The sequence below is a fragment of the Oncorhynchus clarkii genome, chromosome 9, assembly GCF_045791955.1.
Source record: "Oncorhynchus clarkii lewisi isolate Uvic-CL-2024 chromosome 9, UVic_Ocla_1.0, whole genome shotgun sequence".
Taxonomy (NCBI): domain Eukaryota; kingdom Metazoa; phylum Chordata; class Actinopteri; order Salmoniformes; family Salmonidae; genus Oncorhynchus; species Oncorhynchus clarkii.
The window spans coordinates 75,806,613-75,820,400 of record NC_092155.1 but is presented as its reverse complement, the minus strand read 5'-3'; the positions used below and the strand labels follow the sequence as shown (position 1 = coordinate 75,820,400).

The window sequence follows — 13,788 nt, the reverse complement described above, 5'->3', positions numbered from 1 at the left end:
TATTATAGAGTTATTGAGTATTATTGAGAAAATAGGTTGTATTGTGAAATGTACTGTAATAGCCTAATAGACTACTGAGCTGCCGTTCATTATTCGTGTCCATCTGAAGTCTAATAAATTGATATTTTCTCAAATTGTTAGAATGTTTTTGACTTAGGGGGTTCAGGAAAAAAAAGAAAAAAAATCAATTTAAAACCTTTAAAAAAAAATCTAATCGAGCCCGACCTCAGCTTTCTCCACCGTCCATCTGTTTTAATGTTATTTAGATTAGGCCCTCTCGTCCAATAAAAAGCACAGGGGGCGTGGACAGGTCCTGTTGCGCGAGTGGAACGCCGTGAGATACTTCCTCATTAGAGAATGGCGGCTGCCGCCTGCACTACCGTTAACAACGCTGCCGTTAACAACACTACCAACCCGCAGAAACAACACCGGAGGAAAAGTAGAGATACGCGGCGGAGACAAGCAGCTCTCTTTTTCCTTAGTAACATTTCACTAGATGGACGGCCAGTACAACAGACATACCATGGAAACCGAGACAGCGAGTTGCTGGGGGGCGATATCGGGGCGACAGTGGCCGGGATGTTAACCGTGTCTAGCTATGGGACCTTCACTAACCTACCAACGTCTGTGAGCTGCGGGACCGTTGGGAACGTTAGCGCCGTTCCGGGACTCGGAGTTATCACTGTCCCGCCTATCCTCGTTCTGCCTTCGGACTCGTTCAATGATGGGACAACGGAGGTATTTCTGGAGAGGCGAGGAGGATCGTTTTCCTCGCAGGGAAACCTCCTCTCTCCCTCGGGTCTCCTTCCTACTCCTCTCGGACGGCGGAAGTCCTCCACGTTGCTGTCGGTCCAGAGTTGTAATTCGGTGACTTCGGAACCGGGACGGAGGTGAGTTTAGTGCCTTGTAATTCGCGTCCTGGAGGCAGAGGTTTTTAGTGTTGTGTATCTGGGATCGTTTGTAAGGACACCTCAGTCCTTCCTGTCTGTATCCATCGGCTTGTCATTTCAACTGTACCCACGTTTGTGAGTCTTGATACGTTGTAGCGTTGATACACGATACAATGTTTCATTTTTCACACAACAACCATCCGTTGTTTACATTATATATTCTCTCGACTGGCTACTTTGTAGAGAGAGAGGCACCTAACAAGCAGCTAGACAGACCATTTTACTAAGTTCAGTTAGACTGGACTGAATGTGTCGTTTTACACAGACATTGTCTCATCCCGACTTGCTGTAATACTTTGCTATTATATGAACCAGGTAAATTAGTGTTTTCACTCCCCTTGACGTTTTCCACATTGTGTTACTTTACAGCCTTATTCTAAAATTGATCAAGTCGTTTTTCCCCCTCATCAATGATAATGACAAAACAAAAACAGGTTTTTAGATTTTTTTTGCAAATGTATTTATTTATATATATATATATATATATATATATATATATATATATATATATATATATATATATAACTGATCACATTTACATCAAGTATTCAGACCCTTTTACTCAGTACTTTGTTGAAGCAGCGTTCTCAGTGATTACAGCCTCAAAGTCTTCTTGGATATGACGCTACAAACTTGACACACCTGTATTTGGAGAGTTTCTCCCATTCTTCCCTGCAGATCCTCTCAAGCTCTGTCAAGTTGTTTGGGGAGTGTTGCTGCACAGAAAATTTCAGTTCTTTACAGAGTTGTTTGATCGGATTCAAGTCCAGGCTCTAGCTGGGCCACTCAAGGACATTCAGAGACTTGTCCGAAGCCACTCATACGTTGTCTTGGCTGTGTCCTGAGGGTCGTTATCCTATTGGAAGGTGAACCTTCGCCCCACTGTGAGGTCCTGAGTGCTCTGGAGCTGGTTTTCATCAAGGATCTCTCTGTACTTTGCTCTGTTTATCTTTCCCTCGATCCTGACTAGTCTCCCAGTCCCTGCACTGAAAAACATCCCCACAGCATGATGCTGCCACCACCATGCTTCACCGTAGGGATAGTGCCAGGTTTCCTCCAGACATGACGCTTGGCATTCAGACCAAAGAGTACAATCTTGGTTTCATCACACCATAGAATCTTGTTTCTCATGGTCTGGGTGCTTTTTGGCAAACTCCAAGCGTGCTGTCATGTGCCTTTTACAGAGGAGTGGCTTCCGTCTGGCCACTCTACCATAAAGGCCTGATTGATGGAGTGCTGCAGAGATGGTTGTCCTTCTGGAAGGTTCTCACATTTCCACAGAGGAACTCAGGAACTCTGTCAGAGTGCAGAGTGACCATTGGGTTCTTGGTCACTTCCCTGACCAAGGCCCTTCTCCCTCGATTGCTCAGTTTGGCCGGGCGGCCAGCTCTAGGAAGAATCTTGGTATTTTCCAAATTTCTTCCATTTAAGAATGATGGAGACCACTGTGTTCTTGGGGGCCTTCAATGCTGCAGACATTTTTTGGTACCCTTCCCCAGATCTGTGCCTCGACACAATCCTGTCTCTGTGCTCTAAGGACAATTACTTCAACCTCCTGGCTTGGTTTTTGCTCTGACATGCACTGTCAACTGTGGGACCTTTTTATATAGACAGGTGTGTGCCTTTCCAAATCATGTCCAATCAATTGACTTTACCACAGGTGGACTCCAATCAAGTTGTAGAAACAAGGATGATCAATGGAAACAGGATGCACCTGAGCTCCATTTACAGGCTCATAGCAAAGCTTCTGAATACTTATGTGAATGAGGTATTTCTGTTTTTATTTATATATATATATATATATAACATTTCTAAACCTGTTTTTGCTTTGTCGTTATGGGTTATTGTGTGTAGATTGCTGCTGATAATTGTTTTATTGAATCCGTTTTAGAAAAAGGCTGCAACGTAACAAAATGTGGAAAAAGTCAAGGGATCTGAATACTTTTTGAAGGCACCGTATAATCCTCTTTAAATGAACCGATTCTTCAATGTAGCCACCCTTTGCCTTGATGACAGCTTTGCACCCTGGCGTTCTCTCTAAGTCCTCTTTTTAAAGTCAAAAGAGCTCCGTTCCCTTTGAATGAGGACTCAACCCTTTTGCCAGATCTCTTCATCTGTTTTGTGGTCCGAGTCCCGTTTTCTTTCACATTACTTTGTATAGAAAGGTACCAAGATCTTTTCCCAACATTCACTCAATGCATTCTGGGGGTTTTAGGACGAGCCATTCCATCAGAATGTTGTCATCACACTGATCGATATATACTTATATTTCGGAAGCTAAAAGATTGCATTTAGTTAAAAGATGAGACAATAATTGTAAACAAAAGATACTATTAACGTGTACATATTATTGGTAACAGAATAAATTGCAGAAGAATAACTGCACAGAAATAGAGCATTGTACACCCAGCATAGGCTACTTCCCCTATAATTAACCAATAAGACATGAGGGGATGTGGTATATGGCCGATATACCACAGCTAAGGGCTGTTCTTCTTAAGCACGACGCAACGCGGAGTGCCTGGATACAGCCCTTAGCCGTTGTATATTGGCCATATACCACAAACCCCCTGAGATGCCTTATTGCTATTATAAACTGTTTACCAACGTAATTAGAGCACTAAAAAATATATATGTTTTGTCATACCCGTGGTATACGGTCTGATATACCACAGCTGTCAGCCAATCAGCATGCAGGGTTCGAACCACATAGTTTATAATATGGTACAAAATCTCTGTCTTCTCACACTATATAAACACCTTACAAAGCTCTCTTAGCATATTGCAAACAAATAATCTGAACAAAAAAACTGCTGGAATTTATCTGCATCCTTGACAATCGCTAATCAATATCCCAAAAACACAGCGTTTTCTTCGTCTTCTCTCTATTGTGGCACCAGTGTGAGAGGTTATAACAGTAGTCTAGTGTGAGGGGTTATAACAGTAGTCTAGTGTGAGGGGTTATAACAGTAGTCTAGTGTGAGGGGTTATAACAACAGTCTAGTGTGAGGGGTTATAACAGGGGGTTATAACAGTAGTCTAGTGTTAGGGGTTATAACAGTATTCTAGTTTTAGGGGTTATAACAGTAGTCTAGTTTTAGGGGTTATAACAGTAGTCTAGTGTTAGGGGTTATAACAGTAGTCTAGTGTGAGGGGTTATGACAGTAGTCTAGTGTGAGGGGTTATGACAGTAGTCTAGTGTGAGGGGTTATAACAGTAGTCTAGTGTGAGGGGTTATAACAACAGTCTAGTGTGAGGGGTTATAACAGGGGGTTATAACAGTAGTCTAGTGTTAGGGGTTATAACAGTATTCTAGTTTTAGGGGTTATAACAGTAGTCTAGTTTTAGGGGTTATAACAGTAGTCTAGTGTTAGGGGTTATAACAGTAGTCTAGTGTGAGGGGTTATGACAGTAGTCTAGTGTGAGGGGTTATGACAGTAGTCTAGTGTGAGGGGTTATGACAGTAGTCTAGTGTGAGGGTTATGACAGTAGTCTAGTGTGAGGGGTTATGACAGTAGTCTAGTGTGAGGGGTTATGGCAGTAGTCTAGTGTGAGGGGTTATGACTGTAGTCTAGTGTGAGGGGTTATGACTGTAGTCTAGTGTGAGGGGTTATGACTGTAGTCTAGTGTGAGGGGTTATAACTGTAGTCTAGTGTGAGGGGTTATAACTGTAGTCTAGTGTGAGGGGTTATAACAGTAGTCTAGTGTGAGGGGTTATAACAACAGTCTAGTGTGAGGGGTTATAACAGTAGTCTAGTGTGAGGGGTTATAACAGTAGTCTAGTGTGAGGGGTTATAACAGTAGTCTAGTGTGAGGGGTTATAACAGTAGTCTATGGGTTATAACAGTAGTCTAGGGGTTATAACAGTAGTGTAGGGGTTATAACAGTAGTGTAGGGGTTATAACAGTAGTGTAGGGGTTATAACACTAGTCTAGGGGTTATAACAGTAGTCTAGGAATTATAACAGTAGTCTAGTGTGAGGGGTTATAACAGTAGTCTAGGGGTTATAACAGTAGTCTAGGGGTTATAACAGTAGTCTAGGGGTTATAACAGTAGTCTAGGGGTTATAACAGTAGTCTAGGGGTTATAACAGTAGTCTAGGGGTTATAACAGTAGTCTAGTGTGAGGGGTTATATCAGTGGTCTAGTGTGAGGGGTTATAACAGTGGTCTAGTGTGAGGGGTTATAACAGTGGTCTAGTGTGAGGGGTTATAACAGTAGTCTAGTGTGAGGGGTTATAACAGTAGTCTAGGGGTTATAACAGTAGTCTAGTGTGAGGGGTTATAACAGTAGTCTAGTGTATGGTGCGGGAATCACAAGGGAACCTGGAGAGCTTTATGTTCACATTGCCCTAAAAAAAGGAACCTCTTTAGATGGTCTGTTTGGTTCACTTTGCCTGTTCGTTTTAAAATAGGCACAAGTTACTACTTGTAGTGTGTGATTAGCATAGCAACGTTTATGGCAGCCTACTCATACACCCATCTAGACGTTGAGGCGGAAATGTTTGGTGGAGTCTACAGTTTGTGGGGTCTTTTATAATGGGCCAACTTTAGACTTTCCGTGCAAGGGTTTTGTCAGGTGACTTGTCTCACTGCATCACCGTTTAGGTAGGATAGATTGTTTGCAATATAATGTGTTTTGATGTATTTAGGACAAATTTTTCTTTCTCAATGAATGTCGATGAGTAAACGTCATTGAAAATGGTCCAAAAATACACCAAAACATATTATATTGCATACCTGTTACGTTTTAAGGGTCCTGTCTTAATTCTTTCTGCAAGCGGTTCAGTTGCCAGTGCAAATAGGAGGGAGTGGAATGAGGACATCCCTGTCTTGTGCCTCTTTCTAACGCAATTTGATCAGATAACGTACCAATTTTGGATATTGTTGCTTTAGGATATTTTTATATCATATTTGAATTGCGTTTTATTATTTCATTTGGAAAACTTTCAAAGTTTTTAATAGAAAAACACCATTCAAGACAGTCATGAGCCTTTTCGTCATCAACAGCCATTATTGATACATCTAGATCTTGAATTTGTTTTTTTTAGCATATTGTATTAAATTGAAACATGTTCTTGAATTTGTTTCTAAGTGTCTAGTTTTAATAAACCGTGTTTGGATTAATATGTATCAAGTCTTGAAGAACTTTTTCCATTCTGTTGCATATGAACTTTGTTATGATTTTATTGTTGCAATTTATTCAATTAATGGGTCTGTAACCAGCAGGGGACTCTCCAGATTTTCCCGATTTAAAAATATATATATATATATATATAACTGAAATAACGGTTTGATACATGGAACTAGGAAGTACTGAATTGAGTGACTTGTGTTGTCATTTGGGTAAGTACGGGACGTTACTTTGTCCCAAAATGTTGAATATAATTTTATAGAAAAGCCGTCCATTCCTGGTGCTTTTCAACATGCAAATGTTTTAACTGACTAGTATTTATTTTTGGGCGATCTCTGTTTTTAGTGATTAAATTTTTTGGGGTCTTTCTCATAGCTCCTTCAGGATAGTGGAGTCTAGGAAGGCATGGTCGGGTCAGTCCCACTGTTGTGTAATTCTAATTTGTATAGATTTTCATAGATTTTAAAATTGTAATTAATCTCATGGTTGTTTCTAATGTGTTTTGTATCTTGTCGTATTAAAATTATAACTGGTTTGACGTGTATTTGTTATGTAAGGGCTGTTAGATGTTTACCAGGTTTAGTAACCATTAAGTAGTATGCTTTATGTGAGGGCTGTTTACCAGGTTTAGTAACCATTAAGTAGAATGCTTTATGTGAGTTTAACCTGTAGTTGTTGGCTCTCTTCATTCAGTAAAATATATTCCTAATTAAGTTCAGAAATTGTATTTTCTTCTTTACCTTGCAAAGATTATTTTAAGGGCTTTTTTTTCCCTAAAAAAGTGATTTATTTTTCTTTTAATGTTAATTTCTAAACTCGATTGAACGTTTGCTGTATGTTGCTAGTCAACCAACTGGGTCACAGTGTGGTTGTTAACCTGCATGTATAGAGTCAACACACACACACACACACACACACACACAAAACATGATGTCAATCTCACTATGTTAGAACAGCGACAACAAACGCAGCAGGCTTGGGGTTAATTCAATTCAGCAAGTTACTCTGGCCTGAACCGTGTTCCATACATTACCCTGGTCTGAACCGTGTTCCATACATTACCCTGGCCTGAACCGTGTTCCATACATTACCCTGGCCTGAACCGTGTTCCATACATTACCCTGGCCTGAACCGTGTTCCATACATTACCCTGGCCTGAACTGTGTTCCATACATTACCCTGGTCTAAACCGTGTTCCATACATTACCCTGGTCTGAACCGTGTTCCATACATTACCCTGGCCTGAACCGTGTTCCATACATTACCCTGGCCTGAACCGTGTTCCATACATTACCCTGGTCTGAACCGTGTTCCATACATTATCCTGGCCTGAACCGTGTTCCATACATTACCCTGGCCTGAACCGTGTTCCATACATTACCCTGGCCTGAACCGTGTTCCATACATTACCCTTGCCTGAACCGTGTTCCATACATTACCCTGGCCTGAACCGTGTTCCATACATTACCCTGGCCTGAACCGTGTTCCATACATTACCCTGGCCTGAACCGTGTTCCATACATTACCCTGGCCTGAACCGTGTTCCATACATTACCCTGGCCTGAACCGTGTTCCATACATTACCCTGGCCTGAACCGTGTTCCATACATTACCCTGGCCTGAACCGTGTTCCATACATTACCCTGGCCTGAACCGTGTTCCATACATTACCCTGGCCTGAACCGTGTTCCATACATTACCCTGGCCTGAACCGTGTTCCATACATTACCCTGGCCTGAACCGTGTTCCATACATTACTCTGGCCTGAACTGTGTTCCATACATTACCCTGGTCTGAACCGTGTTCCATACATTACCCTGGCCTGAACCGTGTTCCATACATTACCCTGGCCTGAACCGTGTTCCATACATTACCCTGGCCTGAACCGTGTTCCATACATTACCCTGGCCTGAACCGTGTTCCATACATTACCCTGGCCTGAACCGTGTTCCATACATTACCTTTGCTTGTCACACACTGTCGATGCTAGTAGCTTCATGCTTATTGAGACTGTCGATGCTAGTAGCTTAACGTTCACTCTTCAAGGGTAGACAGAGGGCTAGTAGCCATAGCAAGCTGTTTTTGTAAATAACAAATTTGTTCTTAATTGACCTGCCTGGTAAAATAAAATATGTTGTTGCTCATACAAGACAGGTGAGACAGAGATGAACACACAGACCACAGCAGAGGCTGCTCGGTGAGAACAAGTCCTACGCTGGAATCTGAATGACATCATCAGTCTAAGGGGGCCAGAGGAAACGGGTGTTGTTCTGTCTTGTGAAACTTTCACATCTGAAAATGGTCTTCGCTAGGCTTATAACGAGGAACTGAAACAAACCACTCCCTACAGCACGATGATGTCACACTGTAAAAGTAGCATGACCAGCTAGGACTGTGTGTTGGGGTTGGGGCCCGGACTGTGTGTTGGGGTTGGGGCCCGGACTGTGTGTTGGGGGTGGGGCCCGGACTGTGTGTTGGGGGTGGGGCCCGGACTGTGTGTTGGGGGTGGGGCCCGGACTGTGTGTTGGGGGTGGGGCCCGGACTGTGTGTTGGGGGTGGGGCCCGGACTGTGTGTTGGGGGTGGGGCCCGGACTGTGTGTTGGGGGTGGGGCCCGGACTGTGTGTTGGGGGTGGGGCCCGGGCTGTGTGTTGGGGGTGGGGCCCGGGCTGTGTGTTGGGGGTGGGGCCCGGACTGTGTGTTGGGGGTGGGGCCCGGACTGTGTGTTGGGGGTGGGGCCCGGACTGTGTGTTGTGGGTGTGGCCAGGACTGTGTGTTGACTGTCCTCTGACCTCTGCTCTATCCCCCCTCTCTTCCCAGGCTGTCTGTCTCCAGAGCCAAATGAATGAAGTCCTGTATAAACACACAGTCTCAGCCTCTAGCCTGCATAATGTCTATCTGCTAACAGCCATTCCAGGACAGATAACATGCATGGTCCGTTTTTCTCCTAATACAGGCCTGTCTGTCCAATAGACCACCTGTCTGTCTGACCCATTGACCAGCTGTCTGTCTGACCCATTGACCACCTGTCTGTCTGACCCATTGACCACCTGTCTGTCTCATTGACCAGCTGTCTGTCTGACCCATTGACCACCTGTCTGACCCATTGACCACCACTATGTATATATGTGTGTGTGTGTATATATATATATATATATATATATATATATATATATATATATATATATATATATATATATATATATATATATATATATACGTGTGTGTGTGTGTGTGTGTGTGTGTGTGTGTGTGTGTGTGTGTGTGTATATATATATATATACATACACACACATACTAGGCAGGGTAGCCTAGTGGTTAGAGTGTTGGACTAGTAACCGAAAGGTTACAAGTTCAAATCCCCGAGCTGACAAGGTACAAATCTGTCGTTCTGCCCCTGAACAGGCAGTTAACCCACTGTTCCTAGGCCGTCATTGAAAATAAGAATTTGTTCTTAATTGACTTGCCTAGTTAAATAAAGGTAAATATATATATACACATATATATATATACACACATACAGTGCCTTGCCTTGTATTCGGCCCCCTTGAACTTTGCGATCTTTTGCCACATTTCAGGCTTCAAACATAAAGATATAAAACTGTATTTTTTTGTGAAGAATCAACAACAAGTGGGACACAATCATGAAGTGGAACGACATTTATTGGATATTTCAAACTTTTTTAACAAATCAAAAATGGAAAAATTGGGCGTGCAAAATTATTCAGCCCCTTTACTTTCAGTGCAGCAAACTCTCGGATGCTTTAGTCCAGGTCTGGGAGGAGATCCCTCAGGAGACCATCCGCCACCTCATCAGGAGCATGCCCAGGCGTTGTAGGGAGGTCATACAGGCATGTGGAGGCCACACACACACTACTGAGCCTCATTTTGACTTGTTTTAAGGACATTACATCAAAGTTGGATCAGCCTGTAGTGTGGTTTTCCACTTTAATTTTGAGTGTGACTCCAAATCCAGACCTCCATGGGTCGATAAATTTGATTTCCATTGATAACTTTTGTGTGATTTTGTTGTCAGCACATTCAACTATGTAAAGAAAAAAGTATTTAATAAGAATATTTCATTCATTCAGATCTAGGATGTGTTATTTTAGTGTTCCCTTTATTTTTTTGAGCAGTGTATGTGTAATATTTATTTATTTATTTATTTATGTATTTATTTATTTATTTATTTTATTTCATTCATTTCAACCACAAGGGTATACTAATCAGCTATGTGAGAGAACAAAAGGAAGCATAATAGGGGGACTACTGCAATTCTATTGTGTCAAAGCAAATGATTCGTGTTTATATTTCTGAAACGTAGTAATGTTTTAAGACGTGGTTTCCATGTTGTAAAGTTAGTTTGAAGTAATGTTTTTTTATTTGATTTGTAAAAAAACAAATTGTTTAAACCGAGAAAATTGTCACGAAATATAGTCCTTGCTTGCATAGTGTTAGCAGTTGATGTTACTCTTCAATAGCACAGACCCCAGAGCAAATCATAGGGAGGAAAAATAGGTTTATTCAAAAAGGACAAATCATGGATATTATGCTGAGAGGTAGATGGTCATTCTCCCCTGTCCTCAGTGAGTCTCCACAGAACGAAGAGACAGGATGTAGTTTTATGACCCAACCCTAGTCGGTGGTTGACCAATTAGAATTCCTTGCAATAAAATGGGACCAATGGCCAAATAACAAGTATCCTGTTTCAGGCTCAATGCCTAGACAAATTCTTCCCATGTCTCTGACTCGTTGATCGTTAATTCCCTCTTGATCGTTAGTCCTCTGCTTTTGTGTATTTATCTTCTAAATGTTCTTACACTAGAGATGATGAAAAGAACGTCATTTAGGTTGTAATGACCGCCAAAATTCTAATCGTTAGGTCGTCTCACCGTTGATATAGCAACGGACGCTAATAGTTCATCAAATCCCATTGTGATGCGGAGGGGGACACTTTTTGGCCAAGGGACATTATTAGGCATGACAGGCCCATTGGGAATAGGGTGCCATCTGAGACACCTGGAGTTATCAGTCTGCACTTTTCTCGCTAAATGGGATAATGTATCTAAATCAAATGGGATCATGGATGTAAATCAAATGGGATAATGTATTTCGATGAAATATGATAATGTATCTAAATTAAATGGGATAATGTATTTCGATGAAATGGGATAATGTATTTAAATTGATGTCAGCCAACCTTCGACCGCCAAGTAAGAGGAAATGTTAGGATAGGAATTGTTAATCTGTGATTTTAAAGTCATTGCGCAATGTTAATACAAAACAACGTATTGTAATTTTCGTTGGCGGTTGGGTTTCAATTTGTCTCAGTCAGTCAGTCGGCTCGGCGGTGTCCCAGTACACTAGGATGCTGCCTAGTGCTACAGTCCTAACAGCACTGCTGTAAGGGTATTTAAGCTAAAGCCCCAGGCGGTGACGTCACACAGCCGCTGATTGATGGCTGACAGCCCCTGAAACCTTAAACAGAGATCAGCACACTGATCCTCAGTCAGCTCAGTACCTCTGATTACAAACAACAGATAGACAGACCGACCGAGAGGAGGGATGAGGGAGAGGAGGGATGACCGAGAGGAGGGATGAGGGGAACAGAGAGGGACGGAGGGAGGGGATAGAAAGATAGAATTCGAAAACAAATCCAATTTTGATAAACTCCCAGATCTACTGGATGAAATACCACAGTGTTACATCACAGCAGCAAGATTTGTGACACAAGGGCAACCAGTGAAGAACAAACACCATTGTAAATACAACCCACATTTGTGCCCATTTATTTTCCCTTGTGTACTTTAACCATTTGTACATTGTTACAACACTATATATATATATATATATATATATATATATAAATATATAATATGACATTTGTAATGTCTTTATTGTTTTCAAACTTCTGTATATTATCTACCTCACTTGCTTTGGCAATGTTAACATATGTTTCCCATGCCAATAAAGCCCCTTGAATTGAATTGAATAGATAGAGAGGGGGGGAGGGGATAGATAGAGGGGGAGGGGATAGAACACAGCAGAGGAAGAATATCCAGTCCTCAAGGTTATACCTACAGTGCATTCAAAAAGTATTCATACCTCTTGACTTTTTCAACATTTTGTTACATTATCGCCTTATTCTAAAATCCATAGAATTTTTTTTCTTATCAATCTACACACAATATCACATAATAACAAAGCAAAAAGTTTTTTAGAAATGTTTGCAAATGCATTAAAAAAATAATACCTTATTCACATAAATACAGTCGTGGCCAAAAGTTTTGAGAATGACACAAATATTAATTTTCACAAAGTCTGCTGCCTCAGTGTTGTTAGACATTTTTTTCAGATGTTACTATGGATACTGAAGTATAATTACAAGCATTTCATAAGTACCAAAGGCTTTTATTGACAATTACATGAAGTTGATGCAAAGAGTCAATATTTGCAGTGTTGACCCTTCTTTTTCAAGACCTCTGCAATCCGCCCTGGCATGCTGTCAATTAACTTCTGGGCCACATCCTGACTGATGGCAGCCCATTCCTGCAAAATCAATGCTTGGAGTTTGTCAGACTGTGTGTGTTTTTTGTTTGTCTACCCGCCTCTTGAGGATTGACCACAAGTTCTCAATGGGATTAAGGTCTGGGGAGTTTCCTGGCCATGGACCCAAAATATAGATTTTTGTTCCCCCAGCCACTTATGGCAAGGTGCTCCACCATGCTGGAAAAGGCCTTGTTCATCACCAAACTGTTCCTGGATGGTTGGGAGAAGTTGCTCTCAGAGGATGTGTTGGTACCATTCTTTATTCATGGCTGTGTTCTTAGGCAAAATTGTGAGTGCGCCCCATGAATGGTCTCAGGATGCTTTACTGTTGGCATGACACAGGACTGATGGTAGTGCTCACCTTGTCTTCTCCGGACAAGCTTTTTTTTCTGATGCCCCAAACAATCGGAAAAGTGGATTCATCAGTGAAAATGACTTTACCCCAGTCCTCAGCAGTCCAATCCCTGTAGCTTTTGCAGAATATCAGTCTGTCCCTGATGCTTTTCCTGGAGAGAAGTGGCTTCTTTGCTGCCCTTCTTGACACCAGGCCATCCTCCAAAAGTCTTCACCTCACTGTGCATGCAGATGCACTCACACCTGCCTGCTACCATTCCTGAGCAAGCTCTGTACTGGTGGTGCCCCGATCCCGCAGCTGAATCAACTTTAGGAGACTGTCCTGGCGCATGCTGGACTTTCTTGGGCGCCCTGAAGCCTTCTTCACAACAATTGAACCGCTCTCCTTGAAGTTCTTGATGATCCGATAAATGGTTGATTTAGGTGCAATCTTACTGGCAGAATATCCTTGCCTGTGAAGCTCTTTTTGTGCAAAGAAATGTTGACGGCACATGTGTCCTTGCAGGTAACCATGGTTGACAGAGGAAGAACAATGATTCCAAACACCACCCTCCTTGTGAAGCTTCCAGTCTGTTATTCGAACTCAATCAGCATGACAGAGTGTTCTCCAGCCTTGTCCTCGTCAACACTCACACCTGTGTTAACAAGAGAATCACTGACATGATGACAGCTGGTCCTTTTGTGGCAGGGCTGAAATGCAGTGGAAATGTTATTTGGTGATTCAGTTCATTTGCATGGCAAAGAGGGACTTTGCAATTCATCTGATCACTCTTCATAACATTCTGGAGTATATGAAAATTGCCAT

The 13,788-nt window shown here is 42.0% G+C and overlaps 1 protein-coding gene across 1 annotated transcript in view; it reads left to right on the top strand.

The window, feature by feature from the left end:
* The first annotated feature begins 355 nt into the window (after window positions 1-355).
* LOC139417425 (CDK5 and ABL1 enzyme substrate 2-like) overlaps window positions 356-13,788 on the top strand; it is a 45,821-nt gene continuing 32,388 nt past the window's right edge. The window contains exon 1 of the mRNA XM_071166705.1: window positions 356-890. Coding sequence (XP_071022806.1) covers window positions 358-890 — 533 coding nt within the window. The 5' untranslated portion in view covers window positions 356-357. The remainder of the gene's footprint in view (window positions 891-13,788) is intronic.